Source organism: Phaenicophaeus curvirostris, chromosome 10 (genome assembly GCF_032191515.1).
Source record: "Phaenicophaeus curvirostris isolate KB17595 chromosome 10, BPBGC_Pcur_1.0, whole genome shotgun sequence".
Taxonomy (NCBI): Eukaryota; Metazoa; Chordata; class Aves; order Cuculiformes; family Cuculidae; genus Phaenicophaeus; species Phaenicophaeus curvirostris.
Genome location: NC_091401.1, coordinates 24,140,912 through 24,167,231, shown reverse-complemented (window position 1 = coordinate 24,167,231; position 26,320 = coordinate 24,140,912). Strand labels below are relative to the sequence as shown.

Sequence of the window (26,320 nt, the reverse complement as noted above, 5' to 3'; positions counted from 1 at the left end):
GCTACAAGCTTGGCAGCTTCTCCAGCCTGGTTTGGAAGTGCAATAGGAGCATCAGCTTCTCCTGGGAGCTCTGTGTTCCTTAGGTTTTTGTTGCAAATATCTGGCAAGCTTTCCTTTGTTTATTTTCCACACTTGCAGACATTTTAGTCATTTCTGCCATGTTCTGAACATTCTGTTGTGGACAATGCTGGGGAAGGGTTGGTGCTCTGCAGGAAGCAAGTCTAGCCAGTGCAAATCTGTGCTTGCTTAGGGAGGGATAATTTTTGCCCTGTGGCATCAATTTCCTGTCTAGCGTTCTCCAAAAAAGCAGCTGGAAAATGCCCATAACACAGATGTGGACCTGGCACCTTCCTGGCAGGAGTGAGAAGGAAAGCCTTTGGTCTTTCCCTCTGCTTGTCATAGACCTTCTTCTTCCCTAGCCCGAGCCACCATCCCCCTCCAAAATTCCCAGAATCATCACTTTGCTGGAGAGCTCCTCTCCTCCGGAAAATACAAATTCATTATTCAGTTTAATGTACCATATGGGCCCGTGTAGAAAAATGCAGATTCTGCCTCAGGAGACCAAGTGATGCAATTGACTGGGTCAGCGAGATGTGTGCGAGGGAGGCTGGCTGCACGACAGCTCCCGGCCCAGCCGCGCAGCCAGCAGCTCCTCTGCCAGCACGTAAAAAGCTTCACTCAGCTTGTCAGGACACCTCCGAACTACTTGACCTTTTTAACGACAGTGAATTTTAACGATTTCCTTTACGAGTCTGACGCATGGTAATTCAGCGCCACGTCCACCGCTGACATCCTTCAGTAGGAGCTGCTGGGATTAGAGGACAGAGGGATGTAATTCATTAGCTCTCGGGAATTGCCTCTCTCTGCTGTGTCGATTCAAAAATCTCCCCCCCGCAAGCTGATTGATTTTAAATGTGCCTTACCTAAAAATGAGATTTTGCTGTGGATTTCATGTAAATGGCTTTAAATGGCTTAAGTTTTGCATTTATCAGGACCACAGGTTTGCTTGAGCACCGACAGCTTTAGCAGGGAGCTGCAGCACCAGGGCATCGCTGGGCAGCAAGCAGAGACCTGCTGCCTCCTGCTCAGCTTGAGACTTGTCTGGGTGCTCTGCTAACCAGGGAGCCACGTGCTGAGTCCACCTTCAGGACAGGGTGCTGGATTATAGCTGTTCCACTTACTGCTTCAGTGTGTTGGTTGACAGCAAGAGGACATGAGCCAGCAGGGGCCCAGGTGGCCAAGAAGGCCAATGGCATCTTGGCTTGGATCAGAAACAGTGTGACCAGCAGGTCTAGGGAGGTTCTTCTCCCTCTGGACTCGGCACTGGTGAGACTGCTCCTCGAATCCTGTGTTCAGTTCTGGGCCCCTCACCACAAGAAGGATGTTGAGGCTCTGGAGCGAGTCCAGAGAAGAGCAACAAAGCTGGTGAGGGGGCTGGAGAACAGGCCTTATGAGGAACGGCTGAGAGAGCTGGGGGTGTTTAGCCTGGAGAAGAGGAGGCTGAGGGGAGACCTCATTGCTCTCTCCAACTCCCTGAAAGGAGGTTGTGGAGAGGAGGGAGCTGGGCTCTTCTCCCAAGTGACAGGGGACAGGACGAGAGGGAATGGCCTCAAGCTCCACCAGGGGAGGTTCAGGCTGGACATTAGGAAAACATTTTTCACGGAAAGGGTCATTGGGCACTGGAACAGGCTGCCCAGGGTGGTGGTTGATTCACCTTCCCTGGAGGTGTTTAAGGGATGGGTGGACGAGGTGCTGAGGGACATGGTTTAGTGATTGATAGGAATGATGATCTGGTGGGTCTCTTCCAGCCTGGTGATTCTATGATTCTAAATGATGCTGTTTGCACATGAAGTTTCTAATGAAATGCTGTGTTGTCTTGCAACCATGCAGATGAAAGAAACACTGGTCCTTTCCCAGGCATTTCTCGTGCCCCTCTGATGGCACAGAGCAGAACGTTGCCTCTGCCGAGCCTTTCCCAGGCAGGCAAACATCAGCAAATGAAAGCTGCTTCTTCATATTACGCAAAACAATACTTCTCAGGCCGTGTTTTCACTTTCCTTCTCATGAAATTTATTCAAGAAAGACTTTCTTTGTCACTTCACAAACTGTTTGGGTTTATTGGTTCTGGTTATGAAAGTACTTTATTTGAGTATTTTGGGAACAAATTTCAACCTATGGCTTGGTTCGGCTCCAGACGCCTCCCAGTAGCACTGAAGCTGCTCTGGTTGGGTCTGGAGACACCAGTTAGATCTCCTCCAGTGCTGAAGTAAGAGGTGAAAATCAATCAGTTCCTGGGGTCTGGCCCTTGGGGAAACGGAAAGGGAGGCTGCAATGTCCTATGAAGGTTCCAAATTCACCCATCAGTAAGGTCTCAGCTGCTGCTCTGTCCTACAACCACACACACAAAGTCATTGCTGCCGTGTTTGCGGGGAAGGGGCTATAACAACAGCATGGCAGCAATTCTTCCTTTCTTCTCAAGGAGGAAGGCAGGAAAGGCTGCAAAGATTTTTCTTGGGAAGGAAGAACGACTGAAAAGAGTTTTATTGTGGCATAATAGCAGCCAGAGGACAGCGAGCCTGCAGCAAAAGGCAGCGTGCAAACCAGCAAGGTGATCTTTGCCCTAAGAGGCTCAGAGTCCAGCCGAGGGCAGCCAGTGCAGAGGGACGAGCGCTCGATGGACGTGTGAGCACGGGGCGAGGATTAGCTGGGTAACAGCAACAGATTGTACAGATTAGCTACGCTGGCGGCACAGGGCTACGGGGGCAGCGGAGGGGAGGGCCATGTCCTCGGTGAGCCTTTCTGATAGCTCTTGACATCACCCTCTCTCCTCCCGTGCCCCGGAGCAGCCTGACTGTTGCTGGCCACCGCAGCCGGCACGCAATGCAGCGGCTACAAGGACTGCAAGACTCCCAGCACCCTCCAGCATCTTGCATCGTTAGCCCATTTCACTGTAGGTCTAACTCAGAAATGTAATTTAATCTCATTTACAGTTCAAATATTCGCTGGAAGTTAAGCAGACACTAAGCACTCCCCTGATATGGAGTGATAGTAGCGAGCTCAGGGTTTGTTTCTTTTTTTGTACTAAATAGTGCTCTGGTATAGCATAAATAATGTGACTGAATTTATTTGGCATTCTTTTCGCCTGCCACATATCTTGCGGCTTTTGAGGGGAGCTAAAACAAAAATAGCTACAGCTATTGTACTAAAATAAGGCTCTCGCCAACCCTAACTGTGGAACTGGGGATCATTATGTCTCTGGAGAAATAAGTAGATTTTTCTCTCTTCTAGGGTGCATTTCCTTCTGCTGTGCCTGTCGAAGGCCAGCTAATGTTGATGTGGGTTGTCTATGCACACCTAGTGGGGAGCAGACCTTTACAGGACCCTTAGCTCTTGCTGCGGCTTTCATTCCGAGTTGCTAAATTTTATGGATTAGCAAGAATGCTAAAAAATATGGAAAAGTAATCCTGGATATTGCTATACCAAAGTGTTTGCTTAATGAATTTTAATGAGTCAGGGTTGAGAATGAATTGGTAGGTCGATGCATAACTAGACCTCTGGAAAAACCATACAAAGGCAATCTGATCAGCCAGCTGTACAAATATCCCGCTGCATGGTCCTGACCTCTTCCACTCAAACAGTATAATTCCCTGAGAAATTCTGTTTCCAAGGGAAAACCACTAGAAATTCTCATAAACTTTGCTATCCCAACCTGCCAAAGAAGCAGTGTTTGCAAACGGAGTCGTGCATAGGAGAACACCCAAAAAACCTCCTTGGAACAACAACGCTACGAGGATTGCTCATCTCTCGGGACAATGTTCCGCATCCCAACCATCCTCAAGCAAACGGAGCTGGTATTTTAAGGATGCTGTGTTTTTAAGACAGCTATGAGAAACCTGCAGCCCCTGACATCATTTCCCTGGCCTAGGGATGCTTGATTTTTCCCACGTTATGGTGGGATAACATTAGATGTGTTTTCATGTGCGGTTTCCCAGTGGTATTTGAAGGGCCCTCAGCGAGGAAAGATTCTTCCCTATTTCTTCTTCTCCCTGTGGGTTTGAGGGAATGTAACTGCAAGAGGAAGGGAGGTTCAGCAGTGATGCTGTTTCTCATTCCTGTCTTACCATACGCACCCTGGAGCGAGGGGTCTGGGTTGCATCGGAATAAACACTACAGATTTGCAGGGCAAACAGGGAAGTGTCTGAATTCAACGTGTATCCATGTGGATTAATTATAAGGGAAAAACGAGCGCAGTTGAAAAGCAATGATGAAACCAGGATAAAGCACACAGAGGGTGGGAAATCACTCTCCTTTATAAAGAACCAAGTTTTGAAAATCTTAAGGAAATGAAATATTTAAATAGAAAAATACTGCTGTGTGGTAGCAAGCATTTCATCCAACTGGAATCCCACCACAAACTCCACCTGCTGCTGCTGCTCGCCAGCACGCAATGTGTTGTCTTCTACATGATGCCCCCCTGCCATCCTCTCACAGAACACCCATTTACAGAGGTGATTGCTGGGGCACGTGAGACAGTATGCAATCTTAATAATCCACTCATTATTTTTTTTAAATGAAAGACAGCTGCATTTGTGGGGAGTTCTTGAAGGCCTGGAAAGTCTCAGGCCTATCTGGATATTCTCTTTCCTTTTCTGCGCTCATCTTCAGAAGTATTTCTGTTCTTTTCTCCTCTTCTGTGGAATATTTTTTCATACTTAAATTGCTGATTTGTCCTTTGTGATGGTTCTGTGTGAGGGAATCATACAATGAGATGCATCAATAAAAACCTGAATACTAAAAGCCACGAAGCCCGGATTACCCATCTCCAAATTGCCATGATTTCCTCCTGTTTGCTCATCCAGAACATCCTCTTATCTCCACCTACAACTCTGCTCTGTACCAGACAGGTCTTGCTGAACTAGGCTCACTGCAGGATAGGACCTAATTCAGTGCACTTCCTCCAAACAGTGCACAGGCTGAATGCTGGCTCTGGGGGAACTGCATGGATTTCACTAATTTGCTTTTGAAACCCAGTTACCTTAAATTGCGCTGTGCCCTGGTTGGGGCTTCCTTGCATTTGCATTGGTCGTACGTTGATTTAGCTCTGGGAAAGCTCTCATTACCGTGTCCACTGGTGCAGGCAAAGCAGGAGGACTGAGTGCAGGGATGCCTAAACCAGTGGGAGATAGTGAAGCCTCCAAAGATGTTGGGTATAAAGGAAGGGGAGAATTAGACCTCTGGGAGACAGTGAAGCCTCCAAAGATGTTGGGTATAAAGGAAGGGGAGAATTAGACCTCTGGGAGACAGTGAAGCCTCCAAAGATGTTGGGTATCACTTCTTTGTTGAGAAGAGCAACAAAGCTAGTGAAGGGGCTGGAGAACAGGCCTTACGAGGAGCGGCTGAGAGAGCTGGGGGTGTTTAGCCTGGAGAAGAGGAGACTGAGGGGAGACCTCATTGCTCTCTCCAACTACCTGAGAGGAGGGAGCTGGGCTCTTCTCCCAAGGGACAGGGGACGGGACAAGAGAGAATGGCCTCAAGCTCCACCAGGGGAGGTTTAGGCTGAATATTAGGAAAAAAATTTTCACAGAAAGGGTCATTGGGCAGTGGCAGAGGCTGCCCAGGGAGGGGGTTGAGTCCCCTTCCCTGGAGGGGTTTAAGGGACGGGTGGACGAGGTGTTGAGGGACATGGGTTAGTGTTTGATGGGAATGGTTGGACTCAATGATCTGGTGGGTCTCTTCCAACCTGGTGGTTCTATGATTCTATGTATAAAGGAAGCGGAGAATTAGACCTCTGGGAGAAATGCCCAGAGAGGTTAATCCATGAATAAAAAAGAGTGAAGAAGAGACCAGGGGGTGTCTTCTTTACCGTCAGGCTGTCCGTGGCCCCCCAGTCCTCTCCCTGTCTGTCCTCACTTCCCAAGTCAGTGGAGAGTGGCCGATTACCGAGGGCTGGACAGCAGAAACTGTGCCAAGCAGGGAGAAGAGGCTCCTGCAGCCGTCCCACTCAAGCCAGCTGGATATTTTGATATTCTCATCTCGCTTTTCAGGCCCTGTCATTTTGAAATTAGCTCTTGGGATTGAATTTAGCATTCTGGCTTTCAAAAAAGCAACTAAACAAAAAGACATGGTTTTCTTTTTTGTTTTTATTGTTGTTTCCAGTCCAGCTCTTTAATGCTATTTTTAGAATGCTGCATTCTAGTGCTATGGCATGAATTGCTGGGATTTCCCTTTGCTAACATAAAATAGATGATCTGCACTTTGGTATTAGCAGTCAGCCAGGAAATCCTCGCCTGGTGCCAAAAACGGGCCTTCTTTCATAAATCTGTATGTGGTTTAATTTCCTTTTTGCTGCAATGACACACCAGATCAGCTGCGCTGGTTCCGTGACATATTCTCTAGTGCCTTATGTCACGAAGGGCTTAACTGGAAACGAGAGACTAGGTTTATCTTGATTTGATTCACTGATGATGCACACGGCTGGGAAATGCTGGTGTGCAAGAAAGCAGGGAAAGGACTATTTTCTCATCCTTACAAAGAACTGTCAGTATGCAGTCGTTCTACAGGAAGCTGTAATTGAGTAGGTTGAAATCATAGAATCACCAAGTTGGAAAAGACCCACTGGATCGAGTCCAACCATTCCTATCAAACACTAACCCATGTCCCTCAGCACCTCGTCCACCCGTCCCTTAAACCCCTCCAGGGAAGGTGAATCAATCCCCTCCCTGGGCAGCCTCTGCCAGGGACCAATGACCCTTTCTGTGAAAAATTTTTTCCTAATGTCCAGCCTAAATCAACTGGAGGATCGGGATCCTCTTCCAGCTCTCTTGCTGTCTGAGCAACCCACTTCTGCTTTGCTGTGAAAAGGGAATCATTCCATTGATCCACTTTTTGTGCCATCTTTGAAGGAAAGAGGCTCTGTATAAATAACATGTAATCATGCTTCTTTCTGGATCACAGTTAATTTCCAAAACACTCATGTCCTGTTGCTACTGTGGTTGGTCTCTTCCTCCCAGCCAGGAAGGTATTATGTGGTAAGATTACGTGAAGTGATTTTTTAACTTCTATTTTTAAGAGTTCTGAAAGGCGATACTTAAATGTTAGTCATTGCCATCCTTAAAATAAACAAAACTGCAGCTCCGGGCACTTTGACATTCATGGTTAGCAGGGAGCACACGCAGTGCGGGGAGCGCAGAGCTGCAGCGTGCACGGCATCGCTCTGCACAGCTCAATTTCAGCCGAGGAAAGGTCCTCGGTGCCTCGTACCGACTCTCGGGCACAGTTCCCTCAGAAAGACACAGCTCTTTCAGACGTGGTCCAGCAAGGACTGTGACAGCCAGTGCCTGGAACAGGGGTCACAAGGGCTTCGGTTTATCTCGGCGGGATGAACTCCCTTCTCAGGGGACAAAGTTCGGCAGCTCTGTTCAGAGCAGCTCGGAGCGAAGACCTCCCCAGTCACCCAGCAAGTGCTCTTCTAGGGGAGCTGGGATCTCTGGGATAACCTGCTAAAACATGCTGGCTAATCAGGCCAGGCGATTTCTGTACCACTGGCAACACACACAGAATGTGAGGCGGCAGCCTATGAACAGATTATTAGGACCTACATTCACCTCACAAGCAAATCCCTGGAGGCTAATGAAGTCCCAGCGAATGAATACGCTGGTACAAATGCCAAGTGCTCCTTGCTGAGCTGTGCTGCAGCAGGATAATGTACAGGAACGTGCACGTGAATAAGCAGGTGATGGGAAGCAGCCAGGCACAAATGCAGCAGTAGCAGCAGTTTGGTCTGCAGTGCTGCACTGCATCGGGCTCTGTACCTCGGCGCTATGCCCAGTGCCTCCCGTGAGGATCTTCCCTTGGTGTACTATGAGCCACAAGTCATGCTGGAGGTAAAGGTGAGCTCTGCCTCACTTGCTTTGTTGTGCTACAGTTGAGCACTTCAGACACAGCAGGCGCCCTGGGGAGCAAGTGCTAGAGGAAGATGTTCAATAATGTTCCCGATGTGGATAAAGATGATATATACATGTTACTCACATGCTTGGATTGTTGAGCACTAGACCTTATTTACCCGCAAGGCTGCATTTCCAGTACCTGAAAGGAACCTACAAGAAGGCTGGAGAGGGACTATTCATAAAGGCTTGTGGTGACAGGGCAAGGGGGAATGGATATAAACTAGAGAAGGAGAAGGGCAGATTTAGATTAGACATGAGGAAGAATTTCTTCACCATGAGGGTTGTGAAACACTGGAACAGGTTGCCAGGGGAAGTTGTGGATGCCCTGTCCCTGGAGGTGTTTAAGGCCAGGTTGGATGAGTCCTTGGGTGGGATGGTTGGAACTAGATGATCTTTAAGGTCCCTTCCAACCCTAACTATTCTGTGATTTCAACAGACAGAAGACAAGCCCTGTTGATGCCACTGCTGGCCCAGCTGGTAAGAGGTCCAAATCCCACCCTTGCATTTCCCTTCAAGGTCACCTGCTTCCAGGATTTCCTCTGCAGGCAATGTCAGGCTGCCCTGACCAGAAACTGCTCCTCTCACCAGATCCCAGCTCCTGGGCTTAGTCACTTCCAGACACTGGTTCTGCTTCCTGCCTCGCTGCTCCGGAGGCCTCTTCTAATTGTGAAACCAGTGGCTAACACCATGCCTGGCAGTGAGCAAGCAGGTCCATCCCACCTGCCTGAGGCAGTCTTGCCTCCTTGACTGTACTCACGCCTGCAAACACGCCTGGGCGAAGCAGCCATGCGTGCGAGATAAGGCATTGCACAAGAAAGGAGCAGAGTCCCTTGCTCAGGATGTCTGAGGAACAGGAATTGAATGTGGACCTCCCACAGTCAAGGACTGTGCTCCTACCTCCTCTTGCAATGGGGAAAAGGTTGTTACACGAGAAAAGCTAATTCTCAGTGCAGAAAACACCCCCTGTGCTGGATGGTTTAGTTTGTTCCCAGCTCCCATCCTGCCCACTTCAGGAACGGTGCATCTTATAGAAGCTGGCGTTGTTAGTGGGGGGTCATCATCTGTGAAACAAACAGGAGCCGGAACACGGCATTAAAACAAAACCTTCACCCCTCAGTACCACTGATAACTCAATTGCTCTTTTATGTAGAAGTTTTATGAAATAGGCATGGCAGGGCAGCTCAGGTAAACAACCACGCCGGGGCAGTCGGGGAGCCTGAGCTGGGACTGCATTCTTTTTGGGGCAGGGACTGGCTCTTATCGTAAGTTTTGAGAGCACCAAGTACTGTGGACCTTAATCCTGATGGGGCCTCTAGGTGTGACAGCTATATAAATATTTAATGTGCCTTTAAACTCAGGGTGGAGATTGGGACTTGTATCCCCAGTAGGAAGTGCTGATCCTCAGTTTGTGTGGCTGTGCCGTTGTACTTAAAGAATCTACGCTGAGTAGCTAACTACAGTATCTACCAAGATACTGTAAAGTGTACTCAAAGGGATATTGCGCAAAAAAGCAAACAGCAGCATGGAAATGCTTTCAGTCCGCACGCACTAATGTCAGCTCAGCAGGCAAAGCGCTGCAGAACTCCCCAGATCTTTGAGTCATCTCTGATTTGGATCCTAGAAAGGGGGGTTCTACTGTTTAGTGTGGTGCCCTGGTGCAGAGGAGTGGTGAGCAGGAGTGTGAGGATGCTGGGACACGTTCTGTCCCAGTGTGGTGACCCACGGAGCTGCCAGGCACCTCAGCCCCCGCTGAGGGAAGCGGCCAATAGCTGGATGGGTTCGCTCTATGGCTTTCTGCACACCTTGCAGAACAAAACCACAGCCTTTTCTCTCGCATTTGGAGATAAAGGCCATCAGGTGAAGGTCAGGAAGCTTACCTTTCTGTGTAAATTTGTAATCTGCAGGGAAGACAAACATTGACTGTGAAGGAACTGTAGGATGCAAGATTTGTTCTTCTCCCCACCTTTCCTGTGGCTAAGGACGTGACTAATCCCCTGTGACAGCCCCATGCTTGGAGCCTGCTGCTCTTACTGGTGCAGCTGGGGACGCTGCCACTCGTCACCCTCACAACGTGAAATGGAAACTCTTTGGCAATGTAATTGTTTCTGCAATGAAATGGAGGATCACTGAAGCACTTGACACAACTGCTAGGAATAAGTGTACTTCTATTTTATTCACGCTATTGTGAACCAATTGTGGATTATGCATTGTGAATGTCCCCTGTGTGGTATGATCATAGAATCATAGAATAACCAGGTTGGAAGAGACCCACTGGATCATCGAGTCCAACCATGATGTCAGTGTGTATAGTCCTGAACGAAGAACCTTTGGTTTTAAGCCATGAGCTACTGTGCTTTAAGAGGGACTCAGAAAATGTGGCAGCACCCTTAGTCACTCCAGTGGAACCCCATTTTGAGCTTGACTTCCAGTGAGGTTCACCCTTCCACGTGTACCAATGAAACACAGGTTGTACCTTGCTGTTCCAGATTCCCTGGGGAGCAGTTTCACCCCTGTGACGTATCTGGGCAGCCTTCCAGTCTGCCCTTCCTTGTACCTCAGTGGCTGCAGGCTCAGTGGGCTTTCAGCAAAGAGGAGGCCATGGCTACATCTCCTCTCAGCCCACCACGATGCAGCCGCATGCCCCGCAGCCCCCTCAGCACAGCCAACCCCATTCCTGCCCCGGACCATCTTTATTTCAGGCCATAAAAAAAGCTCCAGCAAGTTTTATAGCCATGGTGTGTCAATGTGGCTGAAGTTCACTCAGAGATAGGTGCAAAGTTAAGGGTAAAATGTTATGTCAACAGGAAGAAAACATGTCTGTTCCCTTAGTGACTCCATAGTGACAGAGAAATGCCGTCCAATTTCACAATCATCTCTTTCCTCTCACAGGTCAAGTTCACCGCTCTCCTGAGGAGCCCTGCTGCTGTCAGGTGAGTCAGACAAGCTGGATTCAGCCCTCGGCAGCACTTTGCCCTGCACATCATGACACGTGTCTGTGCCTGGACTGCCGACCTCCAGCTTCCTCCCTAGAGACAAGCTGCTAGGCAGCTACAACTTACACCATCGGCACCAAGCTCCGGTAAGCAGCTGAACGTTAACCTGTCATGAACCTTTCCCAGGGGCAAAGTGGGGTAGAAAGAAGACTGCAGAGTCAAGGTCATAGAATCATAGAACCACCAGGTTGGAAGAGACCCACCGGATCATCGAGTCCAACCATTCCTATCAAACACTAATCCATGTCCCTCAGCACCTCGTCCACCCGTGCCTTAAACCCCTCCAGGGAACGTGACTCAACCCCCTCCCTGGGCAGCCTGTGCTGAACATCTTGGAGCCCAGCAAAGGGCAGGCTGCTGGGGAAAGGCTGCAGCCCAAGCCCCTCACAGTACCATGCTTTTAGCAGGGACAGAACACCTCTTTGTGCACACCTCTGATTGCATACTGCAGTCTCCACTCACAAACACCTCGACAGTTCTGGGTCTTCTGCTGAAAACTGTGCCCGTTCCTCAGTAGCTTTTTTACAGGACAAATGGCAAAGAAATCTAGAGCTTTTAAAACAAGCATTTTGTCTAAAATTTCCTTTCTTTAACCAAACAGGATAATTACAACTAGCAAAGCAATTATGTAAATCATGATTTGCTGACATGTAATTTGCAGGAATGAGAGCAATGAATTGTGTGCTGAGCAGGTCATCACGCTCTTCTTATGTGCTACAGGAGACCTAAAGCAACCACCTTGGAATGTCTGCCCAGTTTCTATTCCAGGTCTCTCATAAACAAGCTTGCATGATGATGGGGATGCCTGCCATGATTCATTTAACTACCTGAGCTCTCAGGGGCTGACTCTTAGCCGGCAGCAGAGCCGCAATGTGATGCCAGTTACCTTTGGTGGCCACTGGCTGTGGCTGCTGAGCCCTCTGTCATTTCATGTGCTTGCTGATGGCAGCACCAGGGGCAAGGGAGCAGAATCAAGTCAACCTCACTTGGCCATCACCTACCCTAGTATCTATCTTTAGATTTGAGAAATAACATTGTTGTACTTACCTATATTTTAGCTAACAAAAACACAGTCCCCCATTTCAGATAGGGTCTTGACCTCGCCCCATTTGAAGTCAATGGGTTTAACTGATGAGTGGAAGAGGAAACAGGTTTCAAAGCAGAGCAAGAGAAATCTAATTTTATCTTATTTTCATCTGAGTTCCACACACCAAGTATATGGCTCTATTTTAACGACAAGGTTGTAGCAATAGCATGCAATCAACAGACACAGGGTGTTATCTCTTTGTGGGAGATAAATTTAAATTGTCAGGCCATGCCATGGAAATGCAACATTTGCATCTTCCTATCAGGATGTGCCAGGACATTACACTGCAATCGCAAATCATGAGGTAATAATGTGAAGTGGAGGAAGGAGTAGCCTAATCTACTGCAAAGTACTATATGCTGCTGCTTAGCATTTCAAAAGGTTGCCCATAGCATCAGGAGAGGGAGTGGCGCCCAAGAAAAAGCTCCAGAACAGATTCAGCAGTACATACCACAATACAATACAATTTTGGGGCTTGCAAACCTCAATATTCCTTATTCATACACATAATCCCATTCCCTTCATTGCAGCCTGGGAGACTGACACGTCAGTTTTGCACGCTGCATCTCAGAATGAAGTGCACGTACTGATCTTGCCTCCTAGATTCAAGTCAGCCTCACCATCCTCCCTAGTACACTCCATCCTCTGAACGCCCAGGCCTCCTTTTTTTTCCCTCTTTATCTTTTCCTGTTTCACAATGACTCCACAGTTCCTTCTTCATTGCCTGATAGTTCTTCCAGTAGCTCACTAAGTAACATCTGTCTTGTTTCGTCCATCCTCTCCCTCTTTCAGTGGGGAGAGCTTTGTGTGTAGTTTCTATTTTGGCAGGATTTTCAGGGTTGTGGGGGTTTTGGTTTTTTTTTTTCTTTAAAGCCAACGGTATAAACGTTTTCCTCCCTACAGATCATGTGTTTAAATTAGGAAAAAGCAGACCACTCTTCTTGAGGACGGGGTGGGGGGAAGGGAAAAGATTTATGGGGTTTCTGAGTTCCCGTGGGAGCTTCCTAGCAGGAGCCTGGGAAATTGCTGAGCCCTGCACAGATGAACCTCACCCTGAGGGTAAAAGTTCTGTTTTGCCCGAGGAGCCACCAGAAATGCCACCATGTCTTTGTCCCAAAGCATGAGGTGATCTTTTAGATATGCTAAGCCCAGACTCTTGAATGCCTTAAAGATAAAGAACAAAGCCTTGAAGCCTTCTGCACTGCTCTCCCAGGGGTTTGGGCTTTGCTTGATCATTTCCTCCCCAAATCCTGTCCTGCTAGCTGGCTGTCCATGCCCTCATGCCCTTTGTGCCCTGGCTGTCCATGCCCTCATGCCCTCTGTGCCCTGGCTGTCCGTGCCCTCATGCCCTTTGTGCCTGTTCTGAACTGCTGAAGCAGCCTCTGTGCTTCTACTCCTTTCTCACTTCACCTCCTATCTGTGACGCTTTTCCTGGCACCCTTCCCAAGCTCTCTTGCTGCCAACTCAGACTCAGTATGAGCTTCTTGTATTCCCTTTCAAATCCTTTTCTATCATGGCAAATAAACCCACTGTCCTCTACACATAAACTCTCGGTATTATCCTTGACAGCTCTTCACTTCTGGCACTCAGCTGCTGCTTAATCATAAAGATTCCTTCTCTGATTCACCTCATGTGCTCTAGCAGCCAAAAGCCTGACTTTTATTTGGCAATGTCACAGCAGGAGTGCTGGGATCTCCTCCCTCATGATCCGATTCCTGCCTCGCATGCCCCACTGTCATTAGCACGCTCCTGTTTCATGCTATTAGGGCTGGCACCACACTCCCTTCAGCGTCCAGTACCATCACTTGACCTCTGCCCTTCTGCACATAATGCCAGCAGCCTGCTCCTTTATCCTTTTGCTGATTTTTTTTTTCCCCCTCATTTTTCCTGGTATTATAACTTTCACACTGCTTTGCAGCCTCTATCCTACCGCTGTCTCTTTGCATGGAACAACCTGCCTGACCTTGATAGCCAGGTAGCCCTCATATTATTCAGATCCCTCCTCCAAACATCCTTCCACCAGGACCTCTCTCCCATCGTGCTTTTGTCCTTGTGACATTTGCAAACAGGGTAGGAGTTGCGGGGGGGAGCAGAGCAAACCAAACAAATCTACCGAACAGTATAGCTTGAAAACAGGAACTAACACGATGTGCACGCAGCACCAGAAATAACCTTGCTGCCATACGCCCTTCCCTTCACCCTTCCCTCTGCACGTCTCCTGCTATCGCTCCTCCTCACGTCAACCTCTGCTGCGGGGCCCAGCACTGGGACCCCTCCTGCTCCTCCGCAAAGCCCCCACGGACCCACGGCACCGCGGGTCTGAGCGATAAGCATGAGCGATAAGCTTTTCAGCTCTGCTCCTCCCTAGCAAAACAACTGGAACTGCCAGCAGCTTCCCAGAGGAGTTATTTTCAGACAACGCTGCAAAAATGCTTCCCTGTGCTGATCTTTGTATTGAACAACTAAAAAGAACAGCCTGAAACAAGGCAGCTGGTATAAAAGTATGGCTATTCTTCCACGTAGTAAATTCTGCAGGTGCAGGCACACCTATTGCCCCCTCACACATACACTTTGGCCCGTCAAACTTCGTGTGATGAGGGTGTTCATGTTTATCAGCCTTTTTTTCCCTAGCTGCCCACTGGCACGGACTTTGCTCCTCTGGGTTGGGATTTCTAAGCAGCGGGAGGCTTTCCACGTGTGTTTGAGAAGGTACAAAGCCTGCCAGAAAACAATGGAAATAGCTGGCTTATGACTGCTGCATGTCACGCACTCATTTCTCGCCCGTTGGTTTGTCCTTGGAGCTGCTCGTACCGCCTGGAACCTGCTCTCCAGCGGTCCCGCTCGTTGGGGCTGGCACGCACAGCGCCGCGCTGCCACGCCACGCGGGCGAGACACATCCGGACTCCTGAGCCACCCCGGATGATGGACCAGGGCGCGAGGACCGTGACCGAGTGGGGATTTCGTGTGGGGTTCACGCAGGGGGGAAACAGCTGCTTCCGAGCAGTGTGGCAGGAGCAGCCTCTCCTCTGCTCTGGTTCCCCTCAGGGCCCGCCATGAGCATCCAGGCTGGCACGTTCTCTTCACCTCCAGGACAGGATCTCCTCAGTCACAGAATCATAGAATGGTTTGAGCTGGAAGGGACCTTAAGGATCACCTACTTCCAAACCTCATGTCTTTTACAAGCTTGCATAAAACCAAAAATAACTCCCCCAGGACCACCTACCCTCAGCCCCTCAGGACTGGATCCTCTCAACACCCCAGGACCTGATCCTCCTACCACGCCCTCCTCCCCAGCCCCAGCTCCCCTCAGCCCCCCAAGACTGGATCTCCTCAGTCCTCTAAGACTGTTCCCTCAGTCTTCCTCTCCCTCCCCAGGACTGGATCCCCTCACCCTCTCCAGCCCAGGCTCCCCACAGCACCCCAACAGTGAATCCTCTCAGACCCCCCAAACTGGATGCCCTCTGCCTCCCAGGATTAGATCCTCTCTGCCCCCCAAGAATGGATGCCCTCACCCCCCCCAGGACTAGATCCCCACAGCCCCCTAGACTGAATCCCTTATGTCCTCACTCTCCAAGACTGGATCCCCTCTACCCCCCAACACTGGATGCTCTCAGGCCCCCAGACTGGATCCTCTCTGCCCCCCAACACTGGATGCTCTCAGCCCCCCAAGACTAGACGCTCTCAGCTCTCCAGACTGGATCCCCTCTGCCCCCCAGGACTGGATGCTCTCAGACCCCCAGACTGGATCCCCTCTGCCCCCCAGGACTGGATGCTCTCAGACCCCCAGACCGGATCCCCTCTGCCCCACAGGACTGGATGCTCTCAGACCCCCAGACTGGATCCCCTCTGCCCCACAGCCCAGGCTCCCCATATCCCCCCAAGACTAGATGCTCTCAGCCCTCCAGGCTGGATCCCCTCTGCCCCCAACACTGGATGCTCTCAGCCCTCCAGACTGGATCCCCTCAGCCCCCCAGGACTGGATGCTCTCAGACCCCCAGACTGGATCCCCTCTGCCCCACAGCCCAGGCTCCCCATATCCCCCCAAGACTAGATGCTCTCAGCCCCCCCAGACTGGATCCTCTCTGCCCTACAGCCCAGGCTCCCCAAGACTGGATGCTCTCAGCCCCAACCCCCCTCGGCCTGGATGCCCTCTGCCCCCACCCCTCCCCAGGGCTGGATCCCCCTGTCCCCCCCGGCTCCCAGGACTGTATCCCTCCCCCCCACCCCGGCTGGGTCCCCCTCCCGCAGCCGCCCATCGCGTGCGAGCCGGGCTGTGCCCCCCCCGCCACCATCACGCAGGGGAACATATGCCGGCAAGGCGCGGCCGGGCCCCCCCGCGCCCATCAAAGGCGCTGCCTCTCCCGGCTCGTTAATGCCGCTCCTAATTAAACGCCTCCGCGGGGGGCGAGCCGCCCTTCACACGCAACAGCATCCCCCCCGCCCCGGCACCGCGACGGAACCCCTCGCTTTTATGTGTCATTTATCTTTAAACAGCACCACCACCACACCCCCCCCCTCCGACCTCTTATTTTGACTCCGAGTTCTGAGCACATGAGATGGGAGAGCGCACGGTTGCTACGGGCGAGTGAACGATTGCAATGGGCGAGCGCACGGGTGCAGTGGGCGAGCACACATTTGCGAGGGGCGAGTGCACGTTTGCAGTGGGCGAACGCCCTGGGGCGATGGGCGAGCGCACGGGTGCAGTGGGAGAGTGCACATTTGCAATGGGCGAGTGCCCTGGGGCGATGGGCGAGTGCCCTGGGGCGATGGGCGAGCGCACATTTGCGAGGGACTCGTGCACGTTTGCAATGGGGGAATGCCCTGGGGCGATGGGCGAGTGCCCTGGGGCGATGGGCGAGCACACATTTGCGAGGGACTCGAGCACGTTTGCAATGGGCGAGTGCACGTTTGCAATGGGCGAGTGCACGGGTGCAGCGGGCAAATGCACGGAGGCGATGGGCGAGTGCACGGGTGCAGTGGGCGAGCACACGTTTGCGATGGACTCGTGCACGTTTGCAATGGGCGAATGCCCTGGGGCGATGGGCGAGTGCACGGGTGCAGTGGGCGAGCACACATTTGCGAGGGACTCGAGCACGTTTGCAATGGGCGAGTGCACGTTTGCAATGGGCGAGTGCACGGGTGCAGCGGGCAAATGCACGGAGGCGATGGGCGAGTGCACGTTTGCGATGGACTCGTGCACGTTTGCAATGGGTGAATGCCCTGGGGCGATGGGCGAGTGCACGGGTGCAGTGGGCGAGCACACATTTGCTAGGGACGAATGCCCGGGGGCGATAGGCTAGTGCACGGGTGCGATGGGTGACATTCCCACGCCTCCCCCCCTTCCCCCTTGAGACACTCCATCCGCACCCCGCTCTCCTCGAGCACGAAGGGGTTAAAGGAGGTGCTGTGGTGGAGGAGGAGGAGGAGGAGGGGGGAGGAAGCCAGGGCACGCGGCTCCGGTGTCTGCCAAGGCGGGGATTAAGGCGGCCGCGCAGCGCCGAGCTCGGCACGCAACGCGGAGCGGGTCACGGCGGCGACACACGCGAGGGCTGGGGGCCAGCAGGATACCGGGCACCCCCGCCTCGCCTCCCTCCAGCCCTGCAGCAGCTCCTACTCATGCAATTTGCCTTTTTGTGCAAGAAAATCCAACATCTTCTTCAACGGCGAGCTCTCCTCCTCCCCTCACCCCCCAGCCCTTGCTTGTTTCTTCCACCAAAAAAACCCTATTCTACCAAAATAAACCTATTCCACAAAAAAACATCCCTATTCCATATTGGCTGATGTGGAGGTGTCCCTGCCCATGGCAAAAGGTACGTGTGGAACTGGATGATCTTTTAAGTCCCTTCCAACCCAAAGCATTCTATGATGAATTCTGTGAATGGCCAGACTTGATGATCTAAGAGATCTTTTCCAACCTAGTGATTCTATGATTCTGTGTTCAGCTGCTCGGTGCTGTGCTGGAAGACGTTTGCCCTGCACTGAACTGCCCCAGAGACTGAACCTTTGCAGCTAAGAGTGAGTCATGCATAAATCAAATCAGGTCAGCAATGCCAGTGGAAGGTCACCTTGTTTTCCACTGTGGCCCCTTTCCAGTTTTTAGTGTCTGTTCCGAAATTATTATTTAATTTTTTTTTAGGGGAGAGGCGTATCATTTTGTACGAGGCTTGTAGGGAATACTTTGGGCATGTAGGAATTGCATTGGGCATATAGAAGTCACTTTGGGAATAAAGAAAATGCTTTGGGCATATAGAAGTCACTTTGGGAATAAAGAAAATGCTTTGGGCATGTAGGAATTGCTTCTGGCAGGCTGGAAATGGGCTTTGGGAGGTGCCCAGTGCTGCTGTGCTCGTGGCTCCTCATCCATATTGGTGGCAGGTTGAGGTGGAGGGGACTGTGGGGACAAAGGTGGCTGTTGTGGCAGTTGTTAGGATGCAATAAAAACAGGTTTCATGGCAGCTCGGTTTTCTGACCCACGCTGAAGAGTCCGCAGATAAAATAACCAGTGGTGAAAGGGAGAAGTTAATTCATCTGCACGGTGTTGTGCTGAAAACTCCAGATTCTCGCATCTTTTCCTGATTTATTTTGTTTTTATTGCTTCACTGTGAACCCAAGTGGTTTTCATCAGGCGCCGGCAGCGCACAGCCGGTTCGTGCAGAGGCTGAGTGCTTGCCTGTGTTTTGGGGTGTAGCTGGCCCCAGAGTGAGGGGGAGCACTGGGGTGAAACAAAGCCTTTGCAGCCCCACTGGGGGCATTTAGAATCATAGACTGGCTTGGGTTGGAAGGGACCTTAGAGACCATCCAGTTCCAACACCCCTGCTGTGGGCAGGAACACCTCTCACTGGATGAGGCTGCTCCAAGCCCCATCCAACCTGGCCTTGAACACCTCCAGGGATGGGGCAGCCACCACTGCTCTGGGCAACCTGGGCCAGGGCCTCACCACACTCATTATGGAGAATTTCTTCCTAATGTCTAGTCTAAATCTTCCTTTCTTCCAATTTAAAGCCATTCCCCCACATCCTGTCACCCCAAGACCTTGTAAAATGCCTCTCCCAAGCTTTCTTGTAGCCCCTTTCAGCACTGGAAGCTGCTCTAAGGTCTCCCCAGAGCCTTCTCTTCTCCAGGCTGAACAACCCCAACTCTCAGCCTGTCCTCGCAGCAGAGGGGCTCCAGGCCTCGCATCATCTTCACGGCCTCCTCTGGACCCGTTCCAACAGTTCAATATTCTTAAATTGAAGATCCCAGAACTGGACACAGGACTCGAGATGAGGTCTCACAAGAGCAGAGGGGAGAATCCCCTCCCTCCCTGCTGCCCACGCTGCTCTGGATGCAGCCCAGGGTACGTTTTTTTCTGGGCTGCGAGCACACATCGCCACTTACGCCTTTTCCAGCCCTAGCAGCGCGCCTCTGCCATGCCCAGTCCCTCAGTTTAGCTCAGGCTGGTGGGTGAGACCGGGCTAAGGGGCAGGGAAGGGCTGTGGGGGTGTAGGGGGGGGTCTGAGACGTCCCAGCCCCTGTAGCCGCCGCCATTGCGCGGACCCGGACCACGTGACACACCCAGCGAACGCGGGGCGCCCGGGTCACGTGACGCGCCCCCGCCCCACGTGACGCGCCCCCGCCCCACGTGACGCGCCGTTGCCGTGGTGACGGAGGACGCCGCGGTAAGAAAATGGCCGCCCCCGGTGCTTTTCCCTCACCGCGCGTCGCTTCGGCTGCCCCGGGCTGACCCTCCCTGTGACCCCCGGCAGCGCCCCTGACCCCGCCGCAGAGTTTCGGGAGGCCATGGAGCGGCACAGCCCCATTCACCCGCTGCCCGAGGAAATTCGGAAGGTATGAAACAGCGAAAGTGCAAAAACCTGCAATATTTGTAGACCAAATCCTGCAGGAATTTAGGAGTATTTCATGGAATTGTAGAATGATTTGGGTTGGAAGGGACCTTAAAGACTATCCGGTTCCATCTCCTGCCATGGGGAGCAGACACCTCCCGCTGGACCAGGTTGCTCAAAACCCCATCCAACCTGGCCTTAAACACCTCTAGAGAGGGGGCAGCCAGGACTTATCTGGATAACCTGTAGGCCTTTGAACCCTTCTCTGTCTTTTGAACACTGGTTGGTTATCTGGCACGTGTTGGTCCTGTTTCTAGATTGGGTATGGTCAAGGTTTTGTCATTATACATGACATGTAATTACACACCAGTGATACAGAATCACAGAATAACCAGGTTGGAAGAGACCCACCTGATCATCGAGTCCAACCATTCCTATCAAACACTAAACCATGTCCCTCAGCACCTCGTCCACCCGTGCCTTAAACACCTCCAGGGAAGGTGACTCAACCCCTTCCCTGGGCAGCCTCTGCCAGTGCCCAATGACCCTTTCTGTGAAGAATTTTTTCCTGCCTAAACCTCCCCTGGCAGAGTTTGAGGCCATTCCCTCTTGTCCTGTCCCCCGTCACTTGGGAGAAGAGCCCAGCTCCCTCCTCTCCACAACCTCCTTTCAGGTAGTTATAGAGAGCAATGAGGTCTCCAATAGGAACACTGCAAAGGAACATACCCGTTCTATAATGGGACAAGTGGAACACTATTTGCTTTTTGTACCACTATGAAGTTTTTACTCTGGGAATAAAACACCCCACTCTCCTAATTTTTTTTAGTATGTCTCTAGCAACAAGTAATTTAGAAGTTGTATGTACTCAGGCTAGCATAGCCTGGAAGGATTCTTCCTGGAAAATTCCAGTTGAGACAATTTCTGAGCCATCAGTGACAATTTCTGAGAATTCAAGGATGGGTAAGATAGCCAAAGGAAATGAGAAGAAATATTTGCCCTTCAGAGAGGAAGGGGGAAGACCCTGGGAAATTGACAGACTCATCAGCAGCTCTTTTAGTAGCAGGAAAGATACCAGATATGTTTGTTTATTTAGAAATTAGTTTGCAAGCATCAACAGGGTAAGTTGTTTCACAAAAACCAGTTGTACCAGTTCTTGGATGAAGTACAGTAGGGAATTGTTCTGGATCTAGTACTGCCGAGTATTTCCATTAATGACTTAATGGCTGTGGTTTGCTGGTACTTCAGCTGCCTGTCTTTCATCTGGGTTAGTTCCTGAGCCAGTTCCTAATCAGGGTACTACACAAGTGCTAGCACAAGGAGGACGCAGGTGTGAGTGCAGGCACAGACAGGGAACAGAAAGGAGGTGGCATTGTTACATTCAGTAGGAATGTCAGTGTCTGCTGTTCCTCATTGACCGAGGAGCTTAGATTCCAATAAGGAACACTCTGATGCCAATCTAGGAGGGGTTGTGAGCACTCTGGGAACAGCATTAAAGTTACATTCTTAGTAAGAATAAGGCATTTTTAAAGAGTCAGTGCAATGCATCAATACAAAATACATAACAGCTGATTAAGCTTCCCTGCCACTTGCCAGACTTAACATTGCGGCCTCTATCAGGTCATGGGCAGAATAATATTAACAAGGTAGTATTACAAAGCAAGCAAGCATTAAATGTGTTAATATAGGAATGGCATGTGAAACCTGGGCCTCTGTTGTTCCTTGGTTCAGGGTTGTTGAGGTGTCAGTTCTGAGCTGCAGGCTTTAAGAAAAATAATGTGACTGATGGAAACATAGAAAAAATGCAAAAATGGTAAAGAGCTTAAAAATCCTATTGTTCTGGGAAAAAGTAACAGAACTGGGTTTATTCATCTTAGAAAACAGGGGTGGGCACAGTAACAGTATTCACACATGTAGGAAGATGGTGGTTTTCCTTCATCTCCAGCTGTAAATTAAACTTATTCTTGTCTTCCTGGGTTTGCTTTGATTGACCATGATGGAACTCTCGGTGTAGGGGTAGGTAAGCATGGGAGCAGCCCACCCAGGGGAGCTATGGAATTCCTCCAGTGGTTCTGTGGGGGACACATAAGGTGAGCTTTTGCTTTGGAGTGCAGGCATTCTCTTGAGATCTCTTTCAGTTCCGCAGCAGCCCTTTAACAAAAAGATCTCTTTGCAGGAGACATGTTAGTAGTTCTAGACCAGTAAGTGAAGAGGCTTATATTCCCGTCCCATCCTACCCTGTCACCTCCAAGTGAGATATGTGAGCTCTGAGGCAATGACAGCCCAAGATTTTGGGATCAGTTAAGTGCTGGGGTTTTACACATCCTCTGCGGCCGCTTGTCGCTTTACACAGCTGACTTGCATTGTAGTTGTAGTGCAGTTACAAGATAAAAAGCTTGATTAAGAGTCATTCTCACAATTTCCTGTCCTTGTATTTTCTACCTTTCATGTACAGATGTCCTTATTCCCGTCACGTTCTCTGCTTCTTGGATTTTATAGCATCTCTTTTGGAATCTTTATTTTAGATTGCTGTTCACATATGCAGAACTCGTGCCAGCTGTAGATTGCTCTGCCAAACTCAACACATGCTCCCAATGTGCAGCCTGCAGGCCAAAGGAAGATGTGTGTCTGGAGAGTGCATGTTAAGGATTGTGGCTTCAGCTGCAGAATGAAGAATATTCCCTTGCTAAGTGCTGTTTGGAGCTGGCTCACTGGAGGCTGGGTAGTAGTGCTGAGAGCACATCAAGCAGCTGTCTCAAGAGAAAGGATGCAGGCTGAACCTCTCTTTGTGCCTCTCCTTCATGCTCCTAATGGATGGAGCTTCATGGTGCTTATCAGTACTTGGAACAGTGACATAGCTGCCTCCAACATTGCGCTGTTCTAGAGGATAGTACAGAGAGGGGAAGGAGGAAGGAGCGTCTGATGCTGTCCTGGAACAGACTGTTCTGCAGACTGCTCTGCTGTCAGAGAGGAAGACCTTTTAGAGTAAAGCCATGGTGGATATCACGGCAGAAGCAGATATCAGTAGACCATTTGCAGACTGGTTTGCCCACTATGCTTATTGAATTTATTAAATTTTAGAGGAAGTCTTAATCTAGACGGGAAGAGATTTCTTGGTATTTTGTTAATGAAATGACACATGTGAAGGGACTTATGTTCTTCAGGTTCTCATCAATTTTGCCTTAGAGAGTCATGTAAGAATTTCACATGACCCTGCTTCTCTCTCTCGCGCGCTCTCTCTCCCCCTCAGTCCTTCTGCTGTGATACCTCTTGCACACAATAAGCCTTGTAACATGGGTGTTAAACGAAAAAAAAGAATGAACATCCACATGTCAGTTACTAAACCTTATAGTATTTTTTGGTATTTACAGTTGAATGTTGCTTTGGAATTAATTATTAGTAAGGATCTAAATCATGGTTTGTTTCCAAAAATATTTCAGAAAAGTAATTTAGTTGTGAGTTTGCCCATTAGCAGTTTGGTTATCACATTGAGCCACGTTTGTCAATGTTAGAAGTCATCAGATTTGGCTTTCTCTGCAAGGTTTGAAGGAAGCTGTGCCACATGAACTCATTAGATTTGCTGCATGTGCTATAGACTGAGTGCATTATGGTATCTTTATGAGGACGATGTGTTATCATCAGTTTTTCTTGCTCTCTTTGAACCTAGGGTTATTTTTTTATACTAAGTTGTTGCATAGTTCCAGTTGTGTTAATTAGCTAAGGAGTCTGTCCTGTCCACCAAGACTAGCTTCACAAAAGTGAATAACATAGCTATGTATTTAGTACTTGAAATATCAACAGGGTTTTAGAAGCAGCATCATTTCCATTTGTGCCTTCCAGATGAGCACAGTAGTATCAACATGCAGAATGGCAGGAAGTCTTACTAGAGTCTTGTTTTCATGTACCTCATTAATACTTCTTAAGATTATGTTCATGGGTTGCCCATGTGCCTACTGACATATTCAGTATTGGCTGCATCACTGTTATCTTTTCGATTTTGTTGGGATGAAAAGCTCCACCTGTGTGAATATTCTGAGTGACTGTTACATGCTTTGGAAATGTTAGAAAAGATCTGCTTATGTTTGGTGTAAGCCTACATGTTACAGCCTGGAGAGATGGAAGGCTCTCGACAGTGAACTGGTTAGCTGTGGGCCCATAGTTAATTTGGGAAAACCAGTTCCCAGGTGGTAACAGCAGCCTGCTTTGTTACTGCTGCGTAGAGTGGTATCAGAGGTTTTGTGAAAGCAGATCTGCTGAACTTGGATGATGATCCTCTCTTCCTAAGGTGAGGATTCTGGAGTCACTGGTTGCCACCTGGAACAGCACAGGATTTTGATCTCTTGCCCTGCTTATAGGGCTGTATTCACTATTTTCAAGCTTTTCTCATAAAGTTAGGGCTGTAATCACTATATTCAAGCTTTTCTGTACCCTTACTGCAACTGGCCTCCAAGTATGCTTGGAATTGGAGGGATTGCAGTATCTCTTGGCTCCCAAGCAGCTGGTGTACCTGGGAGGAGGGGCTTCCCAACCTCTACAACTATAGATGCAAAAAATCAGTATTGTCAGGCACAGGTATAGTTAACAATGTGCTGAAATATCTTTTGTCTGTACAGGCATCATTTTGCTGCGATGCACTGCAGCTCAGTTTATGAAAACTCTCTGCTCTGTATTGTTCTGGAGAGCTGGAGACTGCTGTAACGCATCCTGAAAGAGCTTTTGAGTACCAGGAAGGTCTGCATGGCCTGTTGGACATGTGTTGGGTATTCTCAGGGCTTGTGTCAGTGTGTGCAGTAACTAGCAGTGTAGCACAGCCTTTTATGATTCATTAGGCTGCTTTACTCACAGGCAGGAAAAAATTAAAGCTACCTGAAATCCGAGCATTGTTTCCTGTCGTGACAAACTGATTATTTCAGGGCATGTTTTGAATGAAACTTTTGAGAGCAGGATGTTCTGTTTTTACCCCAAGCCTTTTTCTACAATATTCATATGTAGTCAAAGGAAGTATTATGATGTTTATTTTGCAACTGCTGCTTTATGGAAGTTGAGCAAATAATTATGTGTGCGGCGTGGCTTAACATTGCAATCTGTGTTACTTTATGACCAGATGCTGATTGAAAACTTGACTCACAATGAACTTGTTTGTTTTTTTTTTTAAAGAAGTGGAGTTTTTACTGAGACTGTTAAAAATCATTCTTTGAATAATAGAAAAAAGATAAATTTCAATGAAGTAACTCTTCAGTTTTGCATGTACAACAGAAGACTCCACTTACTACCTAGAATATCAGCTGAGTGGTTTGAGTAATCACTTCTTTTTGCGTGATAGAGTTTAGCAAGTTTGTTAAGAGAGGGACAGACAGCATGAGAGAAACAAAAGTAGCATGGCAGAGGAGGAGTAAACCAAAAAGAAAACAAGTAAGGTAGAAAGAAATAAAGGTAGAATAAAAAAATCAATATATATTAAATAAATAATTTCAGAGCACCTAGCTGCAGCATCATGATATTTACAAAAATATTTTCTTGAGTGTTATGTATTGTTCTGCTACAAGTATAGTTTGGACAAAGATTTCTTTTGTTGTGTTATTTGGCCAGTCCTTGCTAAAGCAGTTTCAGTCCTGACAGAAAACTGGGGAGGGAGCAGGAACTGTTACTGCTGCTTTGGGTGCCTGAGGAGCACTGGGTGAGGCAAGGAGGACGGTGCGTGCTGCAGTTCCCGTAGGGTTTCCCTCCCCTGGACTGTAAAATGAATGTACAAGGAGTACATCTGTGCTCATGGCTCTGTGTTTTGATTTTGGCAAAGCACAGAAACGTATTCAATGCTTCTTAAAAGCATCTCATTAGCCGAGGACTTAAGTTCTGGCGTTTAAGAGTCATGGCTATTTATTAGCTGCTTGTAACAGACCGTTTCTAGCATAAGTGATCCATATGCTGGATGTTGTAATGCCAATGCACTGCTAAGCGAGAAAGTAGACTATTTTTCTTTTAACAAGAATTTAGATCTTCATCATGGTATTTTTTGTTGGTAGAGTCTGAAGTATCGGAGAATAGCAGTGCACAAGCTGACGCTCCCTGTAGTTATTTGGTCAACTTGAAATGATATAAATACTTGTCATTCAAAAGGCTAAAAATGGTCCAGGACACTGAAGTAATTTTTTTTTTTTCTGATAACTTATGCTTTACAGATGCTTACGGTACTGAGTCAGACACATGTAATTTGAGTGACTATCTGTCTTGGCTCAGTTCTTCACCTTGGTAGCTAAAGAAATCTATGTAACCATGGAATAATATTAGTTCTTCCAAAACCAAACTCGGCTCAGAGCTGAAACTACTCCCACAGATGCTGTAGTGGAACAGCTGCTGGAATATCACAGCTAGAAATGCTGCCTGGTGATACAGTTTGTTCTGGACATAGGTCTCTTCCTTTCTTTATAGCATCTGCTGTGATGTCTATCAGAACATTAGCTCAAAATCTTACAG

At 49.1% G+C, this 26,320-nt stretch overlaps 2 protein-coding genes across 4 annotated transcripts in view; both read left to right on the top strand.

The window, feature by feature from the left end:
- The window catches only part of KCNAB1 (potassium voltage-gated channel subfamily A regulatory beta subunit 1), a 155,484-nt gene extending 137,393 nt beyond the window's left edge, over positions 1 to 18,091 (top strand). Inside the window, exon 15 of the transcript XR_011338108.1 lies at positions 18,081 to 18,091. The gene's annotated coding sequence lies outside the window, so the exon portion shown is untranslated. The remainder of the gene's footprint in view (positions 1 to 18,080) is intronic.
- A 1,660-nt stretch (positions 18,092 to 19,751) lies between these two features.
- The window catches only part of LEKR1 (leucine, glutamate and lysine rich 1), a 55,526-nt gene continuing 48,957 nt past the window's right edge, over positions 19,752 to 26,320 (top strand). For all 3 annotated transcript variants that reach the window (XM_069865132.1, XM_069865131.1, XM_069865135.1), the window contains exon 1: positions 19,752 to 19,853. In XM_069865132.1, the coding sequence (XP_069721233.1) occupies positions 19,806 to 19,853 (48 nt within the window). In that variant the 5' untranslated portion in view covers positions 19,752 to 19,805. The remainder of the gene's footprint in view (positions 19,854 to 26,320) is intronic.